Source organism: Mobula birostris, chromosome 1 (genome assembly GCF_030028105.1).
Source record: "Mobula birostris isolate sMobBir1 chromosome 1, sMobBir1.hap1, whole genome shotgun sequence".
NCBI classification, from domain to species: Eukaryota; Metazoa; Chordata; class Chondrichthyes; order Myliobatiformes; family Myliobatidae; genus Mobula; species Mobula birostris.
The window spans coordinates 252,875,365-252,898,872 of NC_092370.1; the positions used below are offsets into that span (position 1 = coordinate 252,875,365).

Genomic DNA, 23,508 nt, shown 5'->3' on the forward strand with positions numbered 1-23,508 from the left:
GGATCTCCTCCCCCCCCCCCCCCCCCCCCACTTTCAAATCTCTTGAAATTTCAGCATCTGTGGAATTCCTTGTGTTTGCATTTTTAAATACTCACAGGTTGGTTACATCTATAGGAATGATTAATTAGAATCTAGTTAATTATCACTTGTGTTTATGTGGATATTTTGTGGCAGCTGCACAGTGCAAAGATATTAAAATATTATAAATTACAAAATAGTACCCCAAAAAGATAGTGTCCATTGGGAAGAAACTGTTGTTGAATTGTGTCGTGTTTCTCTGAAGGCTGCTGTACCCCTTTCTGACAGTATTGATGAGAACAGAGCATATCCCGGATGGTGAGTGTTCTTGATGATAATGCTGCCTTTTTGAGACATTGTCTCTGGAAGATATCCTCTGTGGTGGGAAGAGTTGCACCTTTGATGGAGCAGGCTAAATCTACAAACCTCTGCACCCTCTTGTGATCTGGTGAATTGCAGGCTGTGATACAACCAGTTAGAATGCTCGCCACTGTACATTTTACTAGACTTACTAAATCTTTTCAGACTGCTCTGGAGCAGAGTTTCTGGTGTGCCTTTTCTTCGTGATGGTCTGGGACCCAGGACATATCCTCTTGATATTGAAACCAAGGAACATAAACTTTCTCACTCCTCATTGAAGGGTGTATGTGTTCGCCTGACTTCCCATTCCTGCAGTTCACAATCACTTCCTTGTCCTTACTGAGGTTGAATGTGAGATTGTTGCGGCAACACGACTCAGAAGGAGGAGGAGATGTTATTACCAATCTACACTGACTCTGGTCTCCCGATGAGGAAGTCAGCGATCTTGTAGCGGGAGATATAGTGGCGACATTTTAGAAGCTTGGTGATTACTACTAAATGATGATGGTATTGAGGGGAATGTCGAACGTCGACTCAGACCATGAGAGGCCTGTGTCGGGCATTTTCATGCCTTACAAGGTGCAGATTGGAAGTCTGTGTGGGGCACCACTCCTCGCACAGACACTAGAGCAATGTGTGATTAAGTGCCTTGCTCAAGGGCACAAACATGCCACCACAGCTGAGGCTCGAACCAGCGACCTTGAGATAACTAGACGAACGCCTTATCCACTTGGCCACGTGCCCAACACATGGTATTGAACACAGCTGTAATCGATAAACAGTCTGATGTACATTTTGCTGTTGGCTGGGTACTCCAAAGCCAATGGACCTGTTGCTGTGATAGGTAAATTGTAACAATGGGAAACATTTAACATTTCAGGTGAAATGTCCATTGTCCCAGAATCTTCAGTTTGAATGAACTTCATTTCTCTTCCTACTTGCTGTGTATTTCCAGCTTTATCAGCTTTTATGTTGGAGTTTGCTAATGTTTTCACCATGCTGCGTTAGAGCTGTTTATACCATGGGCTTCTATTTCACTCGACAGCCTTGTGATTTTTGTGGTGGTACTTGAAAATCTGTTCAGATAACATCTGCATTGCTCTATCTCTTTAGTTCTTCATCGACTCCAAACCTCCTCTTACTACACTGAATCCAAACTCTTTCTGAGGGATAGGGGCACAGATATTTCACAGTACAGTATATCTGCAGATAATGAGGGCTTGATAGACTCATGTAGCTGTAGAGAACTTTACTCTAAAACCCTTTTCTGTTCCCACTATAAGAGTTGTACAGCATGGAAAGAGGCCATTTGGCCGATATATCCATGCTGACTGGAGGGGATCACTAATCCCATTTTCTAGCACTTGGCCTGTAGCATTTGAGGCCTATGTGATTCAGATGCTTGTTTTGGCACTGAAAAGCTCTGTGACCCACCTCCCACCACTCCCTCAGGCACTGTGTTCCATGTACTCAATGCTACACGGAAAAAGCTCCTCCTCAGGCCTCTTCTGAATCTCTTGTCCTTTACCATAAATTTATGATCTCTAGTTTATCTGCCTTTTGATATGGTATACGGCAGAAAAGATTTCCCCGTATCTATTGCCCTCATAATTCTTTGTACCTTATTTTATCTATTCTGTTCCCGAGTAAACAGGCCCAGCAGCTCCTTACTTTCTACATAACTGAAACTCCATCCCAGGCCACGTCCTGGCTATCTCCTCTGCATCTTCTCCAGAACTATTTCATCTTTCTATTAATGTAATGACTAGAACTACACATAAAGCCCATTTGAGGTCTGGCCAATGGAGAAACATAGAAACATGGAAAACCTACAGCACAATACAGGCCCTTCGGCTCACAAAGTTGTGCCCAACATGTCCCAACCTTAGAAATTTCTAGACTTTCCCATAGCCCTCTATTTTTCTCAGCTCCATGTACGTACCTATCCAAAAGTCTCTTAAAAGACCCTATCGTATCCGACTTCACCACTGTTGCCGGTAGCCCATTCCACACACACACCACTCTCTGAGTAAAAAACTTACCCCTGACATCTCCTCTGTACCTACTCCCCAGCACCTTAAACCTGTGTCCTCCTGTGGCAGCCATTTCAGCCCTGGGAAAAAGTCTCTGACTATCCACACGATCAATGTCTCTCATCATCTTATACACCTCTACCAGGTCACCTCTCATCCTCCATTGCTCCAAGGAGAAAAGGCCAAGTTCACTGAACCTAGTCTCATAAGGCATGCTCCCCAATCCAGGCAACATCCTTGAAAATCTCCTCTGCACCCTTTCCATGGTTTCCACATCCTTCCTATAGTAAGGCGACCAGAACTGAGCACAGTACTCCAAATGGGGTCTGACCAGGATCCTATATAGTTGCAACATTACCTCTCGGCTCTTAAATTCAATTCCACGGCTAATGAAGGCCAATGCACCGTACGCCTTCTTAACCACAGGGTCAACCTGCGCAGCTGCTTTGAGCGTCCTCTGGACTCGGACCCCAAGATCCTCCTGATCCTCCACACTGCCAAGAGTCTTACCATTAATACTATATTCTGTCATCATATTTGACTTACCAAAATGAACCACTTCACACTTATCTGTGTTGAACTGCATCTGCCATTTCTCAGCCCAGTTTTGCATCCTATCAATGTCCCGTTGTAACCTCTGACAGCCCTCCACACTATCCACAACGCCTCCAACCTCTGTGTCATCAGCAAACTTACTAACCCATCCCTCCACTTCCTCATCCAGGTCATTTATAAAAATTGCAAAGAGTAAGGGTCCCAGAACAGATCCCTGAGGTACACCACTGGTGACCAACCTCCATGCAGAATATGACCCATCTACAACCACTCTTTGCCTTCTGTGGACAAGCCAGTTCTGGATCCACAAAGCAATGTCCCCTTGGATCCCATGCCTCCTTACTTTCTCAATAAGCCTTGCATGGGGTTCCTTATCAAATGCCTTGCTGAAATCCATATACACTACATCTACTGCTCTTCCTTCATCAATGTGTTTAGTCACATCCTCAAAAAATTCATTCAGGCTCGTAAGGCATGACCTGCCCTTGACAAAGCCATGCTGACTATTTCTAATCATATTATACCTCTCCAAATGTTCGTAAATCCTGCCTCTCAGGATCTTCTCCATCAGCTTACCAACTGAGGTAAGACCCACTGGTCTATAATTTCCTGGGCTATCTCTACTCCCTTTCTTGAATAAAGGAACAACATCCGCAACCCTCCAATCACTGGGAACCTCTCCCATCCCCATTGATGATGCAAAGATCATTGGTAGAGGCTCAGAAATCTCCTCCTTCGCCTCCCACAGTAGCCTGGTGTACATCTCATCCGGTCCCGGTGACTTATCCAACTTGATGCTTTCCAAAAGCTCCAGCACATCCTCTTTCTTAATATCTACATGCTCAAGCTTTTCAGTCTGCTGCAAGTCATCACTACAATCACTAAGATCTTTTTCCACTGTAAATACTGAAGTAAAGTACTCATTAAGTACCTCTGCTATTTCCTCCGGTTCCATACACACTTTCCTACTGTCACACTTGATAGGTCCTATTCTTTCACGTATTATCCTCTTGCTCTTAACATACTTGTAGAATGCCTTGGAGTTTTCTTTAATCCTGCCTGCCAAGGCCTTCTCATGGCCCTTCTGGCTCTCCTAATTTCCTTCTTAAGCTCCTTCCTATTAGCCTTATAATCTTCTAGATCTCTAACATTACCTAGCTCTCTGAACCTTTTGTAAGCTTTTCTTTTCTTCTTGACTAGATTTATTACAGCCTTTGTACACCATGGTTCCTGTACCCTACTGTAACCTCCCTGTCTCATTGGAATGTACCTATGCAGAACTCCACACAAATATCCCCTGAACACTTGCCACATTTCTTCCGAACTTTTCCCTGAGAACGTCTGTTTCCAATTTAAGCTTCCAATTTTCTGCCTGATAGCCTCATAATTCCCCTTACTCCAATTAAAGTTACTAAGTTGGAATATAACCTTTCTGCTTTTGTATTCAATACCCTGACTAATGAAGACTAGTATTCTAGCTGCCTCCTTAACTATGTTACCTTCTTTCTGAAACATGTTAGCTACCTGAGCTGCCACCTGCAAGGACCTTTGGACTTGTACACTGAAGTTCCTCTGTTCAATAATACTCTCCAAGAACCTACCATTCATGGCATTTATCTTAGCCATATTAGTGTTCTCAGAATAGCTCACCTTGTATTTATCACAATTAACCTCCATGTGCAATCTCTCAGCCCATTTTGCCAATACCTCAATATGATAAGGCTAAGGCTTCCATCCAAGCTGTCAGCTATTTCACCAATCTTTGTGCCATCTACAGACCTGCTGATCATCCCACCTACATTCTCTTCCAAACTATTCATGTATTCAATACCATACAGCCCTCATTGCTGGAGGAAAAGCTCTGTTCAATGAAGGTTAGTGGATAATGGACTCACTGACTGGCAGACCACATGGTACGGCATCATAGCTGTGTCAGACGTGGCTATAAGCAGCACCAGGGTTCCACAGGGGACTGTCTTGACTCCCTTCCTGTTTACCCTGAATAACTTGGACTTTAGATACAACACTGAGTCATTTATCTGCAGAAATTATTTGATGACTCAGCAATAGTTGGGTGTATAAAGGGAGAACAGGAGGATGAATACAGGTCCCTGGTGGAGGACTTTGTCAGATAGTTTAAGCTGAATCATCTGCAGCTCAACATCAGTAAGATAAAGGAGATGATGATGGGCTTTAGGAAGATGAAGCCTGCACAGCTCCCTGTCACTTTTGTTGGTGAAGACATGGATGTGGTGAGAACCTACAAGTACCTAGGGGTGCACCTGGATGACAGACTTGAGTGGAGCACCAACACAGAAGCTGTGTAGGAGAAGGGACAGTCACTTCTACTTCCTGATGAGAGTAAGGTCCTTTGGAGTATGCAGGCCTCTCCTTCACATGTCCTAGCAGTCTGTTGTTGCCAGTACAATCTTCCAATGGCACCAACACGGGTTAGAAAGGCTGGCTCTGTTACAGGAGTCAAACTGGACACTTTGGAGACTGGTAGAACAAAGGACCTTATGGAAAATCCTGGCAATTCTGGACAATGTTTCTTATCCTCTGCATCCACCTTGGCTGAGCAGAGGAGCACTTTTAGTAATAGACTAAGACAACTGTGCTGTCCCGAAGAGTGCCATATGAGGTCATTCTTGCTCTCAGCCATTAGGCTCTATGATGACTCAACCTACAGCCGGAAAAGTGATGACCCCCCCCCCCCCGCTAGACTGTTTTAGTTAACTTATTTTTTTTATTCTTATTTCTCTTCCAGTATTTGTATATTTGTGTCCTTGTAATGCCACTGAGGCCCTGTAATTTCCCTTGGGATCAATACAGTGTCTGTCTGTCTATCTGTATTACAATTAACAAGGGTCTCAGTACAGATCCCAGCAGAATACCAATCACAAGCTTACAATCAAATAATCAACCTTCTATTATCATCCTATTGATAAACCAGGTTTGGATCTGATATACCAATTTTCTGGGATGCATTGAGGCCCTAACTTTTTGACTATTCTCGCATGTTGGAATCTTTCCTTTCTGAATCTGAATCATTTTTATCATAGAAACAGAGAAAACCTACAGCACAATACAGGCCCTTAGGCCCACAAAGCTATGCCGAGCATGTCCTTACCTGAGAAATTACCTAGGCTTATCCATAGCCCTCTATTTTTCTAACCTCCATGTACTTATCCAGGAGTCTCTTAAAAGACACTATCGTTTCTGCCTCCATCACCATCGCCGGCAGCCCATTCCATGTACTCACCGCTCTTTGCATAAAAAAAAAACTTATCCTGACATCTCCTCTGTACCTACTTCCAAGCACCTTAAAACTATGCCTTCTCGTGTTAGCCATTTCAGCCTGGGAAAAAGCCTCTGACTATCCACATGATCAGTGCCTCTCATTATCTTATAAAGCTCTATCAGGTCACCTCTCATCCTCCGTTGCTCCAAGGAGAAAAGGCCAAGTTCACTCAATCTATTTTCATACAGCATGCTCCCCAATCCAGGCAACATCCTTGTGAATCTCCTCTGCTCCCTTTCTATGGCTTCCACATCCTTCCTGTAGTGAGGCGACCAGAACTGAGCACAGTACCCCACGTGGGGTTTGACCAGGGTCCTATATAGCTGCAACATTACCTCTTGGCTCTTAAACTCAATCCCATGATTGATGACAGCCAATGCACCGTATGCCTTCTTAGCCACACAGTGAACCTGTGCATCTGCTTTTGAGTGTCCTAAGGACTCGGACCCCAAGATCCCTCTGATCCTCCACACTGCCAAGAGTCTTACTATTAATGCTATATTCTGCCATCATATTTGACCTCCCAGAATGAACCACCTCACACTTATCTGAGTTGAACTCCATCTGCCACTTCTCAGCTCAGTTTTGCATCCTATCAATAACCTCTGACAGCCCTCCACACTATCCACAACACCCTAACCTTTGTGTCATCAGCAAATTTACTAACCCATCCCTCCACTTCCTTATCCAGGTCATTTATATAAATCACGAAGAGAAGGGGTCCCAGAACAGGTCCCTGAGGCACACCACTGGTCACCGACCTCCGTGCAGAATATGACCCGTCTACAACCACTCTTTGCTTTCTGTGGGCAAGCCAGTTCTGGATCCACAAAGCAATGTCCCCTTGGATCCCATGCCTCCTTACTTTCTCAATAAACTTTGCATGGGGTACCTTATCAAATGCCTTGCTGAAATCCATATATACTACATCTATGGCTCTACTTTCATCAATGTGTTTAGTCACATCCTCAAAAAAAAATTCAATCGGACTCGTAAGGCGCAACCTACCTTTGACAAAGCCATGCTGACTATTCCTAATCATATTATGTCTCTCCAAATGTTCATAAATCCTGCCTCTCAGGATCTTCTCTATCAACTTACCAACCACTGAAGTAAGACTCACTGGTCTATAATTTCCTGGGCTATCTCTGCTCCCTTTCTTGAATAAGGGAACAACATCCACAACCCTCCAATCCTCCGGAACCTCTCCCATCCTCATTGATGATGCAAAGATCATCGCCAGAGGCTCAGCAATCTCCTCCCTCGCCTCCCACAGTAGCCTGGGGTACATCCCGTCTGGTCCCGGTGACTTATGTGCTTTCTAAAAGCTCCATCACATCCTCTTCCTTAAAATCTACATGCTCAAGCTTTTCAGTCTGCTGCAAGTCATCCCTACAATCGCCAGGATCCTTTTCCGTAGTGAATACTGAAGCAAAGTATTCATTAAATACCTCTGCTACCTCCTCCAGTCCAAGACAAAAATTACTGTAAATTACAAAACTATATAGTCTTTGCTTTCTGTTTATTGTTCGGCCTAGTTCTCACTGGAGGTATTAAAAGTGACATGTTTAACACCATGCCTTCCTGTTTTTCTGCTTTCATCACATTCTATTGAATGTGAGGCAGATACACTAGTGAAGTTTAAGCGACTACTAGACAGGTATATGGAGGAATCGGGGGCTTATATGGGAGGCAGGGTTTGAGGGTCGGCACAACATTGTGGGCCGAAGGGCCTGTACTGTGCTGTACTGTTCTATGTTCTATTGCCACCTGTGGGCACGTGGCCAAGTGGTTAAGGCATTGGACTAGCGACCTGAAGGTCGTAAGGTCGAGCCCCAGCTGAGGCAACGTGTTGTGTCCTTGAGCAAGGCACTTAATCACACAGTGCTCTGCGACGACACCGGTGCCAAGCTGTATGGGTCCTAATGCCCTTCCCTTGGACAACATTGGTGTCGTGGAGAGGGGAGACTCGCAGCATGGGCAACTGCTGGTCTTCCATACAACCTTGTCCAGGCCTGTGCCCTGGAGAGTGAAGACTTTCCAGGCACAGATCCATGGTCTCGCAAGACTAACGGATGCCTTTACTTTATTGCCACCTAAATTCCCAACATTCTTTTAAAATCTTTTTATTAAATTAGTACACAAAAAGTAAACCATGTAGACACTAATACACTGTTGCAATATAAATTTGCAAGAGATATTAATACACAAAAAAAGTTAGTACAAACAGTGCAGGTTAGATATAAAATAACAAGGTAATATAATAGTATACTAATTTTCCATACATATCAGTAAAGAGAAGAAAAAAACTCAAAAAAAAAAAAAAACCACCGTGCAACTAATCGAAAAAGCAAAGCAAAGCAATGGGTTAACTAGGTAACAAGTAGACTTAAACAACTCAAAACAATCACGTCCTCAAACCCGACCTCCATTAAAAACAGTTTAAAACAAAGCAAGAAGGGAATGTAAATATGGGCAAAGAGAAAAAAAAAATTACATTAAATGAAAATGTTGAATAAAAGGTCTCCAAGTCTGTTCAAATTTAACTGAAGTATCATAAAGATTACTTCTAATGTCCTCCATACAACTTTGCCTAGGCCTGCACTCTGGAGAGTGAAGACTTTCCAGGCACAGATCCATGGTCTCGCAAGACTAATGGATGCCTTTACTTTATTGCCACCTAAATTCCTAACATTCATCTATTCGAGTTGCACTCTTGATTACTGAACTGTCAACATCGATTCACAAGTAAGCTGCCCAAGTGGCTAATTGGCTCTTGACAGTAATTAACCAGAATTTCTCAAAGTAACAATGTCTGTTGTGACTATATTGCCAAATTAAATAGTGGATGCATTAGTGATAATTTTTCAAGACTCTTTAGATTCTGGACTAGTTCCTGAGGATTGGAGGGTGGCTAATGTAACCGCACTTTTAAAAAAAGGAGGGAGAGAGAAACCGGGGAATTATAGACCGGTTAGCCTAACATCAGTGGGGGGGAAATTCCAGATTTAGTTATCAAAGATGTGAAAACAGCACATTTGGAAAGCGGTGAAATCATCGGACAAAGTCAGCATGGATTTCTGAAAGGAAAATCATGTCTGATGAATCTCATAGAATTTTTTGAGGATGTAACTAGTAGATAGGGGAGAACCAGTGGATGTGGTATATTTGGATTTTCAGAAGGCTTTTGACAAGGTCCCACACAGGAGATTAGTGTGCAAACTTAAAGCACATGGTATTGGGGGTAAGGTATTGATGTGGATAGAGAATTGATTAGCAGACAGGAAGCAAAGAGTGGGAATAAACGGGACCTTTTCAGAATGGCAGGCGGTGACTAGTGGGGTACCGCAAGGCTCAGTGCTGGGACCCCAGTTGTTTACAATATATATTAATGACTTGGATGAGAGAATTAAATGCAGCATCTCCAAGTTTGCGGATGACAAGAAGCTGGGCGGCAGTGTTAGCTGTGAGGAGGATGCTAGGAGGTTGCAGGGTGACTTGGATAGGTTAGGTGAGTGGGCAAATTCATGGCAGATGCAATTTAATGTGGATAAATGTGAGGTTATCCACTTTGGTGGCAAAAACAGGAAAACAGATTATTATCTGAATGGTGGCCGATTAGGAAAAGGGGAGGTGCAACGAGACCTGGGTGTCATTATACACCAGTCATTGAAAGTGGGCATGCAGGTACAGCAGGCGATGAAAAAGATGAATGGTATGCTGGCATTCATAGCAAGAGGATTCGAGTACAGGAGCAGGGAGGTACTACTGCAGTTGTACAAGGCCTTGGTGAGACCACACCTGGAGTATTGTGTGCAGTTTTGGTCCCCTAATCTGAGGAAAGACATTCTTGCCATAGAGGGAGTACAAAGAAGGTTCACCAGATTGATTCCTGGGATGGCAGGACTTTCATATGATGAAAGACTGGATCGGCTAGGCTTATACTCATTGGAATTTAGAAGATTGAGGGGGGTCTTATTGAAATGTATAAAATCCTAAATTGGACAGGCTGGATGCAGGAAGATTGTTCCCGATGTTGGGGGAAGTCCAGAACGAGGGGTCACAGTTTGAGGATAAAGGGGAAGCCTTTTAGGACCGAGATTAGGAAAAACTTCTTCACACAGAGAGTGGTGAATCTGTGGAATTCTCTGCCACAGGAAACGGTTGAGGCCAGTTTATTGGCTATATTTAAGAGGGAGTTAGATATGGCCCTCGTGGCTAAAGGGATCAGAGGGTATGAAGAGAAGGCAGGTACAGGGTTTTGAGTTGGATGATCAGCTATGATCATACTGAATGACAGTGCAGGCTCAAAGGGCCGAGTGGCCTCTTCCTGCACCTATTTTCTATGTTTCTATTTTTAAATTGCCATTCTGCATATATGTACATAGTTTGTATCCCTCTATTCGCTGCCTGCTCATTCATTGAATACTACTGCAACGTCATCAACGTTCTTTTATCCCACCCTGCTATGCCGGATGATTCTATCATCTGGAATGTTGAGTTGCCAGTTTAAAAATATTTTCACTCTGAAGGACGTTAAGATAACACACCAGAATCTTTGTCCTTTCTCTCTCAATTTGAATAAAAGAGCTGCAGCCTATGCAACTTTTAACATTTAAAACCAGTGCATCAACTATTCCACTAGGTGTATCTTTTAATATAGGAGGAGTCAGTTTTAGAAAACTTAGCACATTTACTTTTCAACATAGTTCCCTCCTACGTTTACACACTTAGTCCAGCGGTGATGGAGCATACAGATCCCTTCTTTGTAGAAGTGGTCCACAGCAGGATTGATATGTTCGTGGCCTAAAGTAGAAGGAGATGAGTTATTAACTTCAAGCTTTCTGCATTTTCACTCAGAGTTGAACTGTACATGCATGTAATGAGAGTGTCTTGGACCTCCAGGTGGTCCACAGAAGGGGTGATTGATAGGTTCGTGGCCTAAGGTAGAAGGAAATGAGTTATACAGCTCTTGTTACATGCACGTGCAGTTCAGCTCTTTGAGTGATTATGTAGAAAGTTGAAAAACAAACATGCTAGGTTTTCTAAAATTGACTCCTTCTACCTTAGGCCGTGAACTTATCAATCACCCCTGGTATTTTCTGGTTTGAAACAACTGGGAATGTTGTAAGTATTCAGCAGGTCAAACAGCAATGCAAGAAAGATCTGTTAAAATGTTTAAACTGAGGAAGGAGAATCAATGATTGATATAGCCAAGTGGAAAGTAATTTAATTATAGGAGAAGTTCAATGGGTTTAAAGTTGAACAGAGAAAAACTGAGAAAAGAAAATTTCTCCCTCTCTCTCTCTCTCTCCATCACTACTCAACTCAATACCAGGAACTGAACTGAACTTTGCTCATCTTCGTAAGACTGTAATCACTCTTTCCAAGAAGATCCCTAACTACAAGATGACTAATTTTACCTGTCTCATTGCACAGGACCAGATCTAAGATCACACGTTCCCTTGTTTGTTCAGTAACATGCTGTTCAAGAAAGCCATCACGGATGCATTCCATGAAGAAGTCCTCAAGACTGCCACGACCAACTTGATTTGCCCAATCTATGTGCAAATTAAAGTCCCCCATGATAACTGCTGTTCCATTCTTACATGCCTCAGATATTTCTCTGTTTATTAACTAGGTCACCGTAATGTCATTATTCGGTGGCCAATAGACAACTCCCACCAGTGATTTTTTTTTTCCCGCTGTGCTATTCCTAATCTCTATCCAGATGGATTCAACATTCTGCTCCTTGAATCTTATATTGTCTCTTACTATCGCCCTGATCTCATCTTAGTTAAGAGCGCTACCCCACCTCCCTTACCTTTCTGCCTATCCTTCCATATTACCTGATATCTTTGGATATTTAATTCCTAATCCACTCCACCCTGCAACCATGTCTCTGTAATGGCCACTAAATCATACCCCTTTGTACTGATTTAAACCACAGATTTACTGACCTTGTTCTGAATACTATAGGCATTCAAATAAAGTGCCCTTACATTTCCCATGAATTCAACCTCTGTTCTTCCACATCAATCCTTGAGCCACACATTTAACTCTCTAATCTTGATTCTATGCCAATTTGCACATGGCTCAGGTAGTAATCCAGGGATAACCGCCTTTTTGGTTCTGCTTTTTAATTTGGTCCCTAGCTGCTCAAATTCCCGTGGGTAGAATGAGGAAAGAGGTTCTGCTATGTCGTTGATACCCACATTGACCACAACAACTGGATCTTTCCTCTCTCACTACAAATTTCTCTGCAGGTCAGATAAGATGTCCCAAATCCGGGCACCAGGCAAGCAACACAGTCTTCGGGATGCTCTATCCTCATGACAAAGAGCTCTGTCTATACCTTTGACTATAGTATCCCCAATTACCACTACATTTCTCTTCTCTCCCCCCTCCCCCCTCTTGAATGCTGCCTGAACTAGGGTGCCACAGTTATGTTGCTCATCCTTCCTACAGTCCCCACTCTTATCCACACAGGGAGCAAGAATCTCAGACCTGTTGGACAAGCTCAAGGGCTGAGGCTCCTTCAGCACTGTCTCTTGGATCCCACTACCCGCCTCACTGACCCTCACACCCTCTCGTCCCTGACCACAGACTGAATTTGAGGCTGCTAATCTAATGGGTGTGGCTACCTCCTGGAACAGGGAATCCAGGTAACTCGACACCCCCCCCCCCCCCCCGCCCAACATGCCGCAGTGTTTGAAGCTCAGATTTCAGGTCATCACTTTGACCCTGAGTTCCTCCAGCAGCTAACACTTGCTGCAGATGTGGTCACCAGGAACCATATTGGAGTCCACCAGCTTCTACATCATGCAGCGACAGCACATCACCTGATTCTGCAGCATCCCTTTATTTAATTAACTGTAATTTTGTGACTTTTTATTCAACTGCTATAAAAAGCGTACCTGCTATTTATCTGTGCCTCTTCTCCGAAGCCCCTTGACCCAAATCCTCAAGTTCCACTCCTACACTGCTCCACTCACACAATGGTCGCTCTGCTTTGACCCAATGAATCATGAATTGATTGGTCCACTGCTAATACACTGAGCCCTGCGAAATGCTCCTTTTCAAAACTCTTCTTTCTGATCTGTGCAAAGCACTCTCTCTCTTTGAATTGATTGGTCCACCACTAATGTGACGATCCCTGCAAAACACTTTTTTTCACTCTTCTCCCCGACGTATGGGAATCTCTCTCTCCCCCCCTCTCCCCCCCTCTCCCCCCCTCTCCCCCCCTCTCCCCCCCTCTCCCCCCCTCTCCCCCCCTCTCCCCCCCTCTCCCCCCCTCTCCCCCCCTCTCCCCCCCTCTCCCCCCCTCTCCCCCCCTCTCCCCCCCCTCTCGAGTTGGTCTTGTACACATCCCCAGATCTGTGCTTCTCTATCATTTCCTAGACTTGTCTTGAATACTTTTTTGGCTTCATTTTGATTTGTTCTGTTGAAAATCTGCCGTACTGTTGGATTTTATAGATAGAGGGGGTATTTATTCTTATGAAGCCATTGAAAATGGGTGATCCACCAACTTTCCACATCAACAAATTGGGTGAATTGGTGAGGTAATGCAGTATATTGCACCTGAAGGAAGTTAGGGTTATAATTACAAAGGAGAGAAATACTTTTTCAGCCTTGGAATTTTGGTTTTTAGCTTTAGTAAATTATTGACAGGTTTTGGATTTTTTCTTTTGATTTGACATGATGCACGATGTTTTGCTCAAAAAATCCTATTACAATATTGTTTTAAATTTAGAAAATGAGACAGTAAAATGTGAAAATATTAGTGGGGGCTGAGTACATTTTCAAGGCACAGCATATGGCCCATCTCTATTTGACTTTCCAAAATTCATCATCATGCACTTGTCAGGGTGAAATTCCATCTGCCAATGCACCTCCCAAATTTTCATTGGTTTATGTTCAGCTGTAACCTTGTTCAGCCTGTCATCTACCCTCAAACTTACTAATTAGAATGTCTCCAATCACATCCATGTTTTTAGTGTATATCTCAAAAGGGTCTCAGTATTGATCCTGTGGTGCTCCACTGATCATGAACTTCCAGTCAAAAGCAATTGGACCATAAGACATTGGAGCAGAATTAGGCCATTTGGCCCATCAAGTCTCCTCCGCCATTCAGTCATGGCTGATGCTTTTTCCCCTCCTCAGCCCCACTCCCCAGCCTTCTCCCCATAAACTTTGCTGCCATGTCCAATGATTAATCTATCAGGTTCTGCCTTAAATACCTCCAACAACCTGGCCTCCACAGTTACCTGTGGTAATACATTCCACAAATTTGCCACCTTCTGGCTAAAGAAATTTTTCCACATTCTGTTTTAAATGGACAGCCCTCTATCCTGTGGCTGTGCCCTCTTCTCCTAAACTCTCCCACCATAGGAAGCATCCTTTCCATACCTGCTCTGTCTCAGCTTTTCAACATTCAAAAGGTTTCAGTAAGATCCCTCCCCCCCATCCTTCTAAATTCCAGTGAGTACAGACCCAGAGCCATTAAACATTCCTCGAATGATAACCCTTTCATTCCTGGCATCATCCTTGTGAAACTCGTCTAAACACTCTGATGTCAGCACAGACTTTTCAATATTCGATAAGTTTTGATGAGATCACCCCCTCGTTCTTCTAAATGCTGGCCCAGAACCATCAAACGCTCAGCACGTCAACGTATGTTTATTCTTGGAATTATTCTCATGAAACTCCTCTGGACCCTCTCCGATGTCAGCTCATCTTTTGTGTTTACATCCAGAGGAACTAAGCTGTGATAAAGCTTTGTGAATTAATTCATAGTTCCAATTATCGCAACTATAACTATTTTACCACATTGTTGTTGATCTCAGATGCTGACTTGAAAGCCAAAGGAGGAAAGGAAAGTAGATTACACCCGTCACTAATTTTCACCATTGCAAACAAAGGCATGTGTAAATGGAATAGGCGTGTAGGGAACAGCCCTCTAATAATCATATTATGGAGATACACACACATATTCACTCCATAACAGTCCATAATGTAGACATACATGTGAAGTCAGTCACACAGCGCAGTAACAAGTCCTTCTGCCAACTGCACTATCACGCATGTATTTACCCCAATTATACAATGATCCAATATTTATTCTCCATACATTCAGGCCAATACTTTCCAGGTTGAACGGGTTGAAAGCTTCATCTTCCTGTGTGCCTGAGGTCATAGTCAATGATTCCACACACCCTGGCCATTCTTTATTCTCACCTCACCCATGGGACAGGCTGTACCATCAGGTTCAAAGACAGCTTCGATTCCACTGTTATCAGACCCTTGAAGGACCTCTTGTATGATGAAATGAACTCTTCCCATCACAATCTCCCTGTATGACATCCTACTTTATCTTATAATTGCACTAAAGTCACTCCTTGATTTCCTAAGTTCCTAGAAAAAAGGCCTATGCAGTCTGCACACATCTCCCTATTAATTCAGGCCGTCATATCCTGTCAACATTCTCAAATATTTGCACTCTTTCCTGTTTAGTAACTTCTTTCCCATTACAGGGTGTGCACTGTACTCCAGGTACAACTTGTACAACTCCTCTACTTCGTGCCCTGACTGTCGAAGGCTAGTGTGCTAAACACCTTCCCCACCCTGTTTATATGTGACACCACTTTGCAAGTGCCTTATTAGTGACCATATACCAACATTTACTGCCTTGTCTTCATCAATTTTCTTGGTTACCTCTTCAAACAAAACTCAGTCAAGTTAGGAAGTCAGGATTTCCCCTGGGGCAAAAAAGCTCCATGCTAATTATCGCTGATCAGCACCAGATTTACATAGATATGTAAATATGCACCAGATATACAGCACAATACAGGCCCTTCAGCCCACAATGCTGTGACAAACATGCACTTACTTTAAAATTACCTAGGGTTACCCATAGCCCTCTGTTTTTCTAATCTCCATGTACCTATCCAGGAGTCTCTTAATGGACCCTATTGTATCGGCTGTGGAGATGGCATTTCATGAAACCTGTCCATTAGAATTTTCTCCAATAATTTTCCTGGCACTGATGCAAGTCTCACTGAAATACAGCTACCTGATTTAACAAGTGAATTAAGTGGTTGGTGGATTGGGGCAAGGGACAGTGGTTGAGCCGAATCTCTGAGGTCAGTGACAGTTTGGAAGAAGATGCAAGTATTCCCTGGTGATTGATCTGGGAGGGTGTGAGGTGGTGTTGGAGCTGCCACTCAGCTTGCAGAATGAGTTCTGTTTGCTAAATGCCACTGTTTTGTATACAGGTTAAATGAGTACCTTGGAGGTTTCTTGGTGAAATATAGTTAATCAAATTCAAGGAACTGAAGGTAGATAAGTGGGTGGGATATACAAACTCAAAAAAACATAATTTCAGTGGATGAAATAAGAAGACAATGTGGGAACTTGTAAGCTGGGTAGCCTCCGAAGAGAAGCATCCAGTTATTGTAGAGCTGGATGACCTAATATGATGTATGTAGTCACAAACAAGAGAAAATCTGCGGATGCTGGAAATCCAAAGCAACACACACAAAGTGCTGGGGGAACTCAGCGGACCAGGCCAGCTATGGAAAAGAGTACAGTTGACATTTCGGGCTGAGACCCTTCATCAGGACTCTGTCTCACTGTTTGTCTTCTGGGGTTCCTTCAACGCACTCTGAAGGGAGCCTTTGTGCCTTTTCGATTTCTATTGTGGCGCATTTTCCTTCCCTCCCACAGCCTGGTTTTGCCTTTCTTCCCTCAGACTTACACTCGCTTCCAACTTTTCTCTTCCTCTTGCTTTTTCCACATCCTGAAGTAGGCTTAAGAAAAAAAATACCAAGGCGTTCTACTGGAGGACGACTTGAGTGAGGGTAGGGTGCTTCGGGGATAAAGGAGATAAACATGCCAGGAGGTAAAGGAAGGAGGGGAGGTTCTTAATAAATACTTTGCTTCAGTGTTCACCAGGGAGATGGACATTGATGAATGTGAAATAAGTGTAGAACAGGCTACTGCACTGGAGCATGGCAAAGTTAAGAAAGAGGCAGTGTTGAAGCTTGTGAAAAATACATTGGGATAGATAAGTCCTTGGAGCTGGATGAGATATACCCCATAGTTATTATGTGAAGTGAGGAAAGTAATTGTGGCATTAAATATGATCTTTGTTTCCTCCATGTCCATAGTAGTACCACAGTATTTCTAGTAGACTTGCAGACAATAATAATGGTTGGAAGTGTTGTGGATAGTGTAGAAAGTTGTCATAAAACATAGAACAGTACAGGCACTTCAGCTCATGTTGTTGTGCCAACCAATATAAATCTACTCGATATTTGATCTTTCCCTTCCCTCCTACATAGCCCATAACCCTCCCATTTATTGTACATCCATCTGAGTCCCTTTTGTATCAGCCTCTGCCATCACCCTCAGCAGTACATTCCAAGCCCTTACAGCTTGCTTCTTTTTAAAAGACAAACTACCTTTGACATCTCCTAAACTTTCCTTCTCTCTTCTTAAACTGATGCCCTCTGGCATTGGCCATTACCACCCAGTGGGGGGGGGGGAAGGTGCTGCCTGACAACTTTATTTATGCCTCTGATCATCTTGTACCTCTCATCCTCCTTCGCTCCAAAGACAAAAGCCCCAGCTCACTCGGTGACCAGTGGTGTGCCACAGGGATCTGTTTGGGACCCCTATTCTTCGTGATTTTTGGAAGTGACCTGGAAGAGGAAGTGGAGGGTTGGGTTGGTAAATTTGCTGATGACACTAAGGTTGAGGTGTTGCAGATAGTGTGGAGGGCTGTCAGAGGTTACAGCGGGACATGGTGACATTGATAGGATGCAAAACTGGGCTGAGAAGTGGCAGATGGAGTTCAACCCAGATAAGTGTGAGGTGGTTCATTTTGGTAGGTCAAATATGATGGCAGAATATAGTATTAATGGTAAGACTCTTGGCAGTGTGGAGGATCAGAGGGATCTTGGGGTCCAAGTCCATAGGATGCTCAAAGCTGCTGCGCAGGTTGACTCTGTAGTTAAGAAGGCATACAGTGTATTGGCCTTCATCAATGGTGGGATTGAGTTTAGGAGCTGAGAGGTAATGTTGCAGCTATATAGGACCCTGGTCAGACCCCACTTGGAGTACTGTGCTCAGTTCTGGTCGCCTCACTAAAGGAAGGATGTGGAAACTATAGAAAGGGTGCAGAGGAGATTTACAAGGATGTTGCCTGGATTGGGGAGCATGCCTTATGAGAATAGGTTGAGTGAACTTGGCCTTTTCTCGTTGGAGCGACGGAGGATGAGAGGTGACCTGATAGAGGTGTATAAGATGATGAGAGGCATCGACCGTGTGGATAGTCAGAGGCTTTTTCCCAGGGCTGAAATGGCTAACATGAGAGATGATTTCTTCCCTGTAGGCCACTTTGTTATTGTTTGAGATAAGGGCAATCAATGTAGCATCGTAGGCAAACTTAATTAGCAGATTAGAGCTGTGGGTGGCAACACAGTCATGGGTATACAGGGAGTAAAGGAGGGGACTTAGTACACAGCCCTGAGGAGCTCTTGTGTTGAGTGTCAGAGGGGAAGCTAGCCCATAATATAAAAGAGGATAACAAATGCTTTTTCAGATTTAAAAAGAATAGAAGAGAGACAAGAGTGGATATCGGACTGCTGGAAAATTACGTTGGAGAGGTAGTAATGGGGGACAAAGAAATAGCCGATGAACTGAATAAATATTTTGTGTCAGTCTTCCCTATGGAAGAATTTCGGTATGCTAGAATTTTGAGTGTCAGGGCAGAAGTGAGTGATGTTGCTGTTACTAATATGAAGGTGTTTGGGAAGTGGAAAGGTCTGAAGGTAGATAAAACACCTGGACCAATGGACTATATCCCAGCGTTCTGAAAGAGATAGTTGAAGAGAATTGTAGAGGCATCAGTAATGATATTGCAAGAATCACTGGATTCGGGACTGGTTCCACAGGACTGGAAAATTGTAAATGTCAGTCCACTTTTTAAAAAGATTGGAAGGCAGAAGCAAGGAAATGATGCGCCAGTTAGCCTGACTTCAGTTGTTGGGAAGGTGTTGAAGTTGATTGTTAAGGATGTGATTTCAGGATACTCGGAAGCACATGATAAAATAGGCCAAGGTCAGCATGGTTTCCTTAAGGAGAAGTCTTGCCTGGTAAATCTGTTGGAATTATTTGAGGAAATAACAGGCAGGATAAACAAAGGGGAGTTGGTGAGTGTTGTTTACTTGGATTTTCAGAAGGCCTTTGACAAGGTGTTGCTCATGAGGCTGCTTAGCAAGCTGTCATGAAGTTACAGGAACGTTAGTAGCATGGATGGAAAATTGGCTGGCTGATTGACAGGAGGCAAAGAGTGGGAATAGAGGGAGCCTTTTCTAGTTGGTTGCTGATGACTAGAGCAGACTGTATGAGCTGAATAACCTATTTCTGCTCCTGTGGTTTTATGGTCGTATTATTTTTCTGTCATCTGGTGAAAAGTAAGAACAAAACTGGAAATGAGGTGAATAGGATTGATACTTGCCCAGCCATATTGTCCGCACCTCTAGTGGCTTAGATTACATGTTTAACAAGTGTTGTTGAAATTCTCTGTCCGTAAGTTCCCCATCTTTTCTTCACAGCTGGGGGTTGCAGTGGGATTTCTCGTTCCTCCCATCCTGGTGCCAAATGTAGATGACCTTGATAAATTAACTTACCATATCAACGTCATGTTTTACGGCACTGCTGCAGTGGCAACTCTGCTCTTTGTTCTCGTCATACTAGGTAAGGAACCTGTTACTTTAAGCAAGCAGACATGTTGGTTGAATGATTTTCTGTGGTCAAGACGACATTGTTTATTTTGGCTGCTGATTCTAGCTCTGCTTGTACAATGATTTTTCCTGTGTCATCCTTCAGACAGCATTATGGTGCATAATTTTTACGTATGTGCTGAAGATGGAAATCTTCAGTACCTATTATATAAGACCATAAGATATAGGAGCAGAAGTAGGCCATATATATCGGAGTACATAAGGATGCAAAATGAACTAAATGTATTGTGAATCAATTGAATTGACTTTATTACTTACATCCTTCATATGCATGAGGATTAAAAATCTTTATGTTACATCTCCATCTAAATGTGCAATTTATAGTAATTTATAATAAATAGTATGAGTAACAATGTAATATAGAAATACAGTTGTGTCAGCATGAATTCATCAGTCTGATGGCCTGTTGGTCCTGGCTTTTATGCTGTAGTACCGCTTCCCAGGTGGTAGCACCTGGAACAGTTTGTGGTTGGGCTGACATGGATCCCCAATGATCCTCCGGGCCTCTTTTACACACCTGTTTTCGTAAATGTCCTGAATAGTGGGAAGTTCACACCTACTGATGTGCTGGGCTGTCTGCACCACTCTCTGCAGAGTCCTGTAATTAAGGGAAGTACAGTTCCCATACCAGGCAGTGATGCAGCCAGTCAGGATGCTCTCAATTGTGCTCCTGTAGAAAGTTCTTGGGATTTGGGGGTCCATACCAAACTTCTTAACCATCTGAGGTGAAAGAGGCGTTGTTGTGCCTTTTTCACCACACAGCTGGTGTGTATAGACCATGTGAGATCCTCAGTGATGTTTATGCCGAGGAACTTAAAGTTGTTCACCCTGTCAACCCCAGATGCATTGATGTCAATAGGGGGTTACGGAAACAAGAGAAAATCTGCAGATGCTGGAAATCCGAGCAACACACACGAAATGCTGGAGGAACTCAGCAGGCCAGGCAGCATCTAGGAAAAGAGTCTCAATGTTTCAGGCCGAGACCCTTCAGCAGGACTGGAGAAAACCTCGCTCTGACTCCTCATCTTTTTTTTTCCTCTGAACCTGCTGAAGGGTTTTAGCCTGAAACGTGAACTGTACTCTTCCTAGATGCTGCCTAGCCTGCCGAGTTCCTCCAGCGTTTTGTGTGTGTTACTGAAACATATTGTGAATCTGGAATTAAAGAATATAATTGTCTTTTACCAGAACAATCACTGAAACTTATTCAAGGTCTGCTTTTCTGAGGATGGATATCTTTTTATGTGCTTTCGCCCCTTTGCAACATCCCAGTACCCAAGACCAATAAGAACAGGGTATATGATTTAACCCCTCAGTCCTACCCTACCATTCCAGAGGATCATGACCAACTCAACATCCACTGAGTTTCAAGACTAGAAACGGACCCTTCAGCACATTGTCTCCATCTCATTTACCAGCTCTCAGCCTCAAATCTTGGTGGTTCATGTTCTCGTCCAACTACTGTAGTGGGAGTCGCTGCTTCCACTGCCTGTTCTCCCAAGCCCACTTTCCTGCCTTCTTCCCTTAACTCTTTATTCCCTGATCAATTATCGACCTCTCACCTTTAAATATCCACAAGCACTCTGCTACCGCAGCTCTGTGTACAAGGAGTTTCAAAAGTACTCATTGTCTGCAGAAAGGCTTCCTCATCTCACTGTTAAATAGATGTTTCATATTCGGATTCTTCAGATTCATCAGGTAGCTTGGTACCAATTGTTTAGTGATGGCAATGATAATTAATTCCTTTCTTGCATTATTAAGCATTAATAGGATGTATAGAATATCTTCTAGCATAAAGGTCGATGAAAAGTATTTGCTTAACTCCCACAACACACACAGAAAAATGCTGGTGAACGCAGCAGGCCAGGCAGCATCTATAGGAAGAGGTATAGTCGACGTTTCGGGCCGAGACCCTTCATTAGGACTAACTGAAGGAAGAGATAGTAAGAGATTTGAAAGTGGGAGGGAGAGGAGGAGATCCGAAATGGTAGGAGAAGACAGGAGGGGGAGGGATGGAGCCAAGAGCTGGACAGGATCATGGGACAGGAGGCCTAGGGAGAAAGAAAAGGGGGAGGGGGGGAAAACCCAGAGGATGGGCAAGGGGTATAGTCAGAGGGACAGAGGGAGAAAAAGGAGAGAGAGAGAAAAAGAATGTGTGTGTGTATATAAATAAATAACGGATGATCCTCTCATATTCCTTTTGCCTATCACCTTTCCAGCTCTTGGCTCCATCCCTCCCCCTCATGTCTTCTCCTATCATTTTGGATCTCACCCTCCCCCTCCCACTTTCAAATCTCTTACTAGCTCTTCCTTCAGTTAGTCATGACGAAGGGTCTCGGCCCGAAACATCGACTGTACCTCTTCCTAGAGATGCTGCCTGGCCTGCTGTGTTAACCAGCAACTTTGATGTGTGTTGCTTGAATTTTCAGCATCTGTAGAATTCCTCATGTTTGCGGAAATAAATAAATAGATTAGGATGGGTTACGAGGGGGAGGTGGGGCATTAACGGAAGTTAGAGAAGTCAATGTTCATGCTATCAGGTTGGAGGCTACCCAGATGGAATATAAGGTGTTGTTCCTCCAACCTGAGTGTGGCTTCATCTTTACAGTAGAGGAGGCCGTGGATAGACATATGAGAATGGGAATTGTATGTGGAATTAAAATGTGTGGCCACTGGGAGATCCTGCTTTCTCTGGCAGACAGAGCGTAGGTGTTCAGCGAAACAACCTCCCAGTCTGCGTCGGGTCTCACCAATATATAGAAGACCACATCGGGGGCACCGGACGCAGTATATCACCCCAGCCGACTCATGGGTGAAGTGTCACCTCACCTGGAAGACTGTCTGGGGCCCTGAATGGTGGTGAGGGAGGAAGTGTAAGGGCATGTGTAGCACTTGTTCCGCTTACAAGGATAAGTGCTGGGAGGGAGATCAGTGGGAAGGGATGGGGGGAGACGAATGGACTCCCAGCCTAACTCCAGTTTAACTCCCAGCCATTTCCTAGAACCCCCATGACAGGTTCCCTAATCTCATTCTCTAAGGTGCCATTATGTACTTGGACCTCTCCCTTCCATTTATACGTACTTAAAAGCAGAGCCTTACATCCTTATTTCTGTGCGAAGTTCTGATGAAGGGGCTTTGACCTGAAGCGTTAAGGTGATAAGACCATATGACATAGGAGCAGAATTGGGCCATTCAGCCTCGCCATTCCATCATGGCTGATCCCAGATCCCACTCAACCCCATACACCTGTCTTCTCGCCATAACCTTTGAAGCCCTGATCAATCAGGAAACTATCAATTTTTGCTTTAAAAAGCCTCCTTACCTCTGTTCTAAAGGGTCGCCCCTCAATTTTGAGGCTGTGCCCTCTAGTTCTGGATACCCCACCACAGGAAATATCCTCTCCATATCCGCCTTATCTCCTCCTTTCAACTCGGAT

At 43.7% G+C, this 23,508-nt stretch overlaps 1 protein-coding gene across 2 annotated transcripts in view; it reads left to right on the forward strand.

Moving 5' to 3' along the window:
- flvcr2b (FLVCR choline and putative heme transporter 2b) overlaps positions 1-23,508 on the forward strand; it is a 254,612-nt gene that overhangs the window by 26,997 nt on the left and 204,107 nt on the right. For both annotated transcript variants that reach the window (XM_072274815.1, XM_072274816.1), the window contains exon 2: positions 19,887-20,028. In XM_072274815.1, the coding sequence (XP_072130916.1) occupies positions 19,887-20,028 (142 nt within the window). The remainder of the gene's footprint in view (positions 1-19,886; positions 20,029-23,508) is intronic.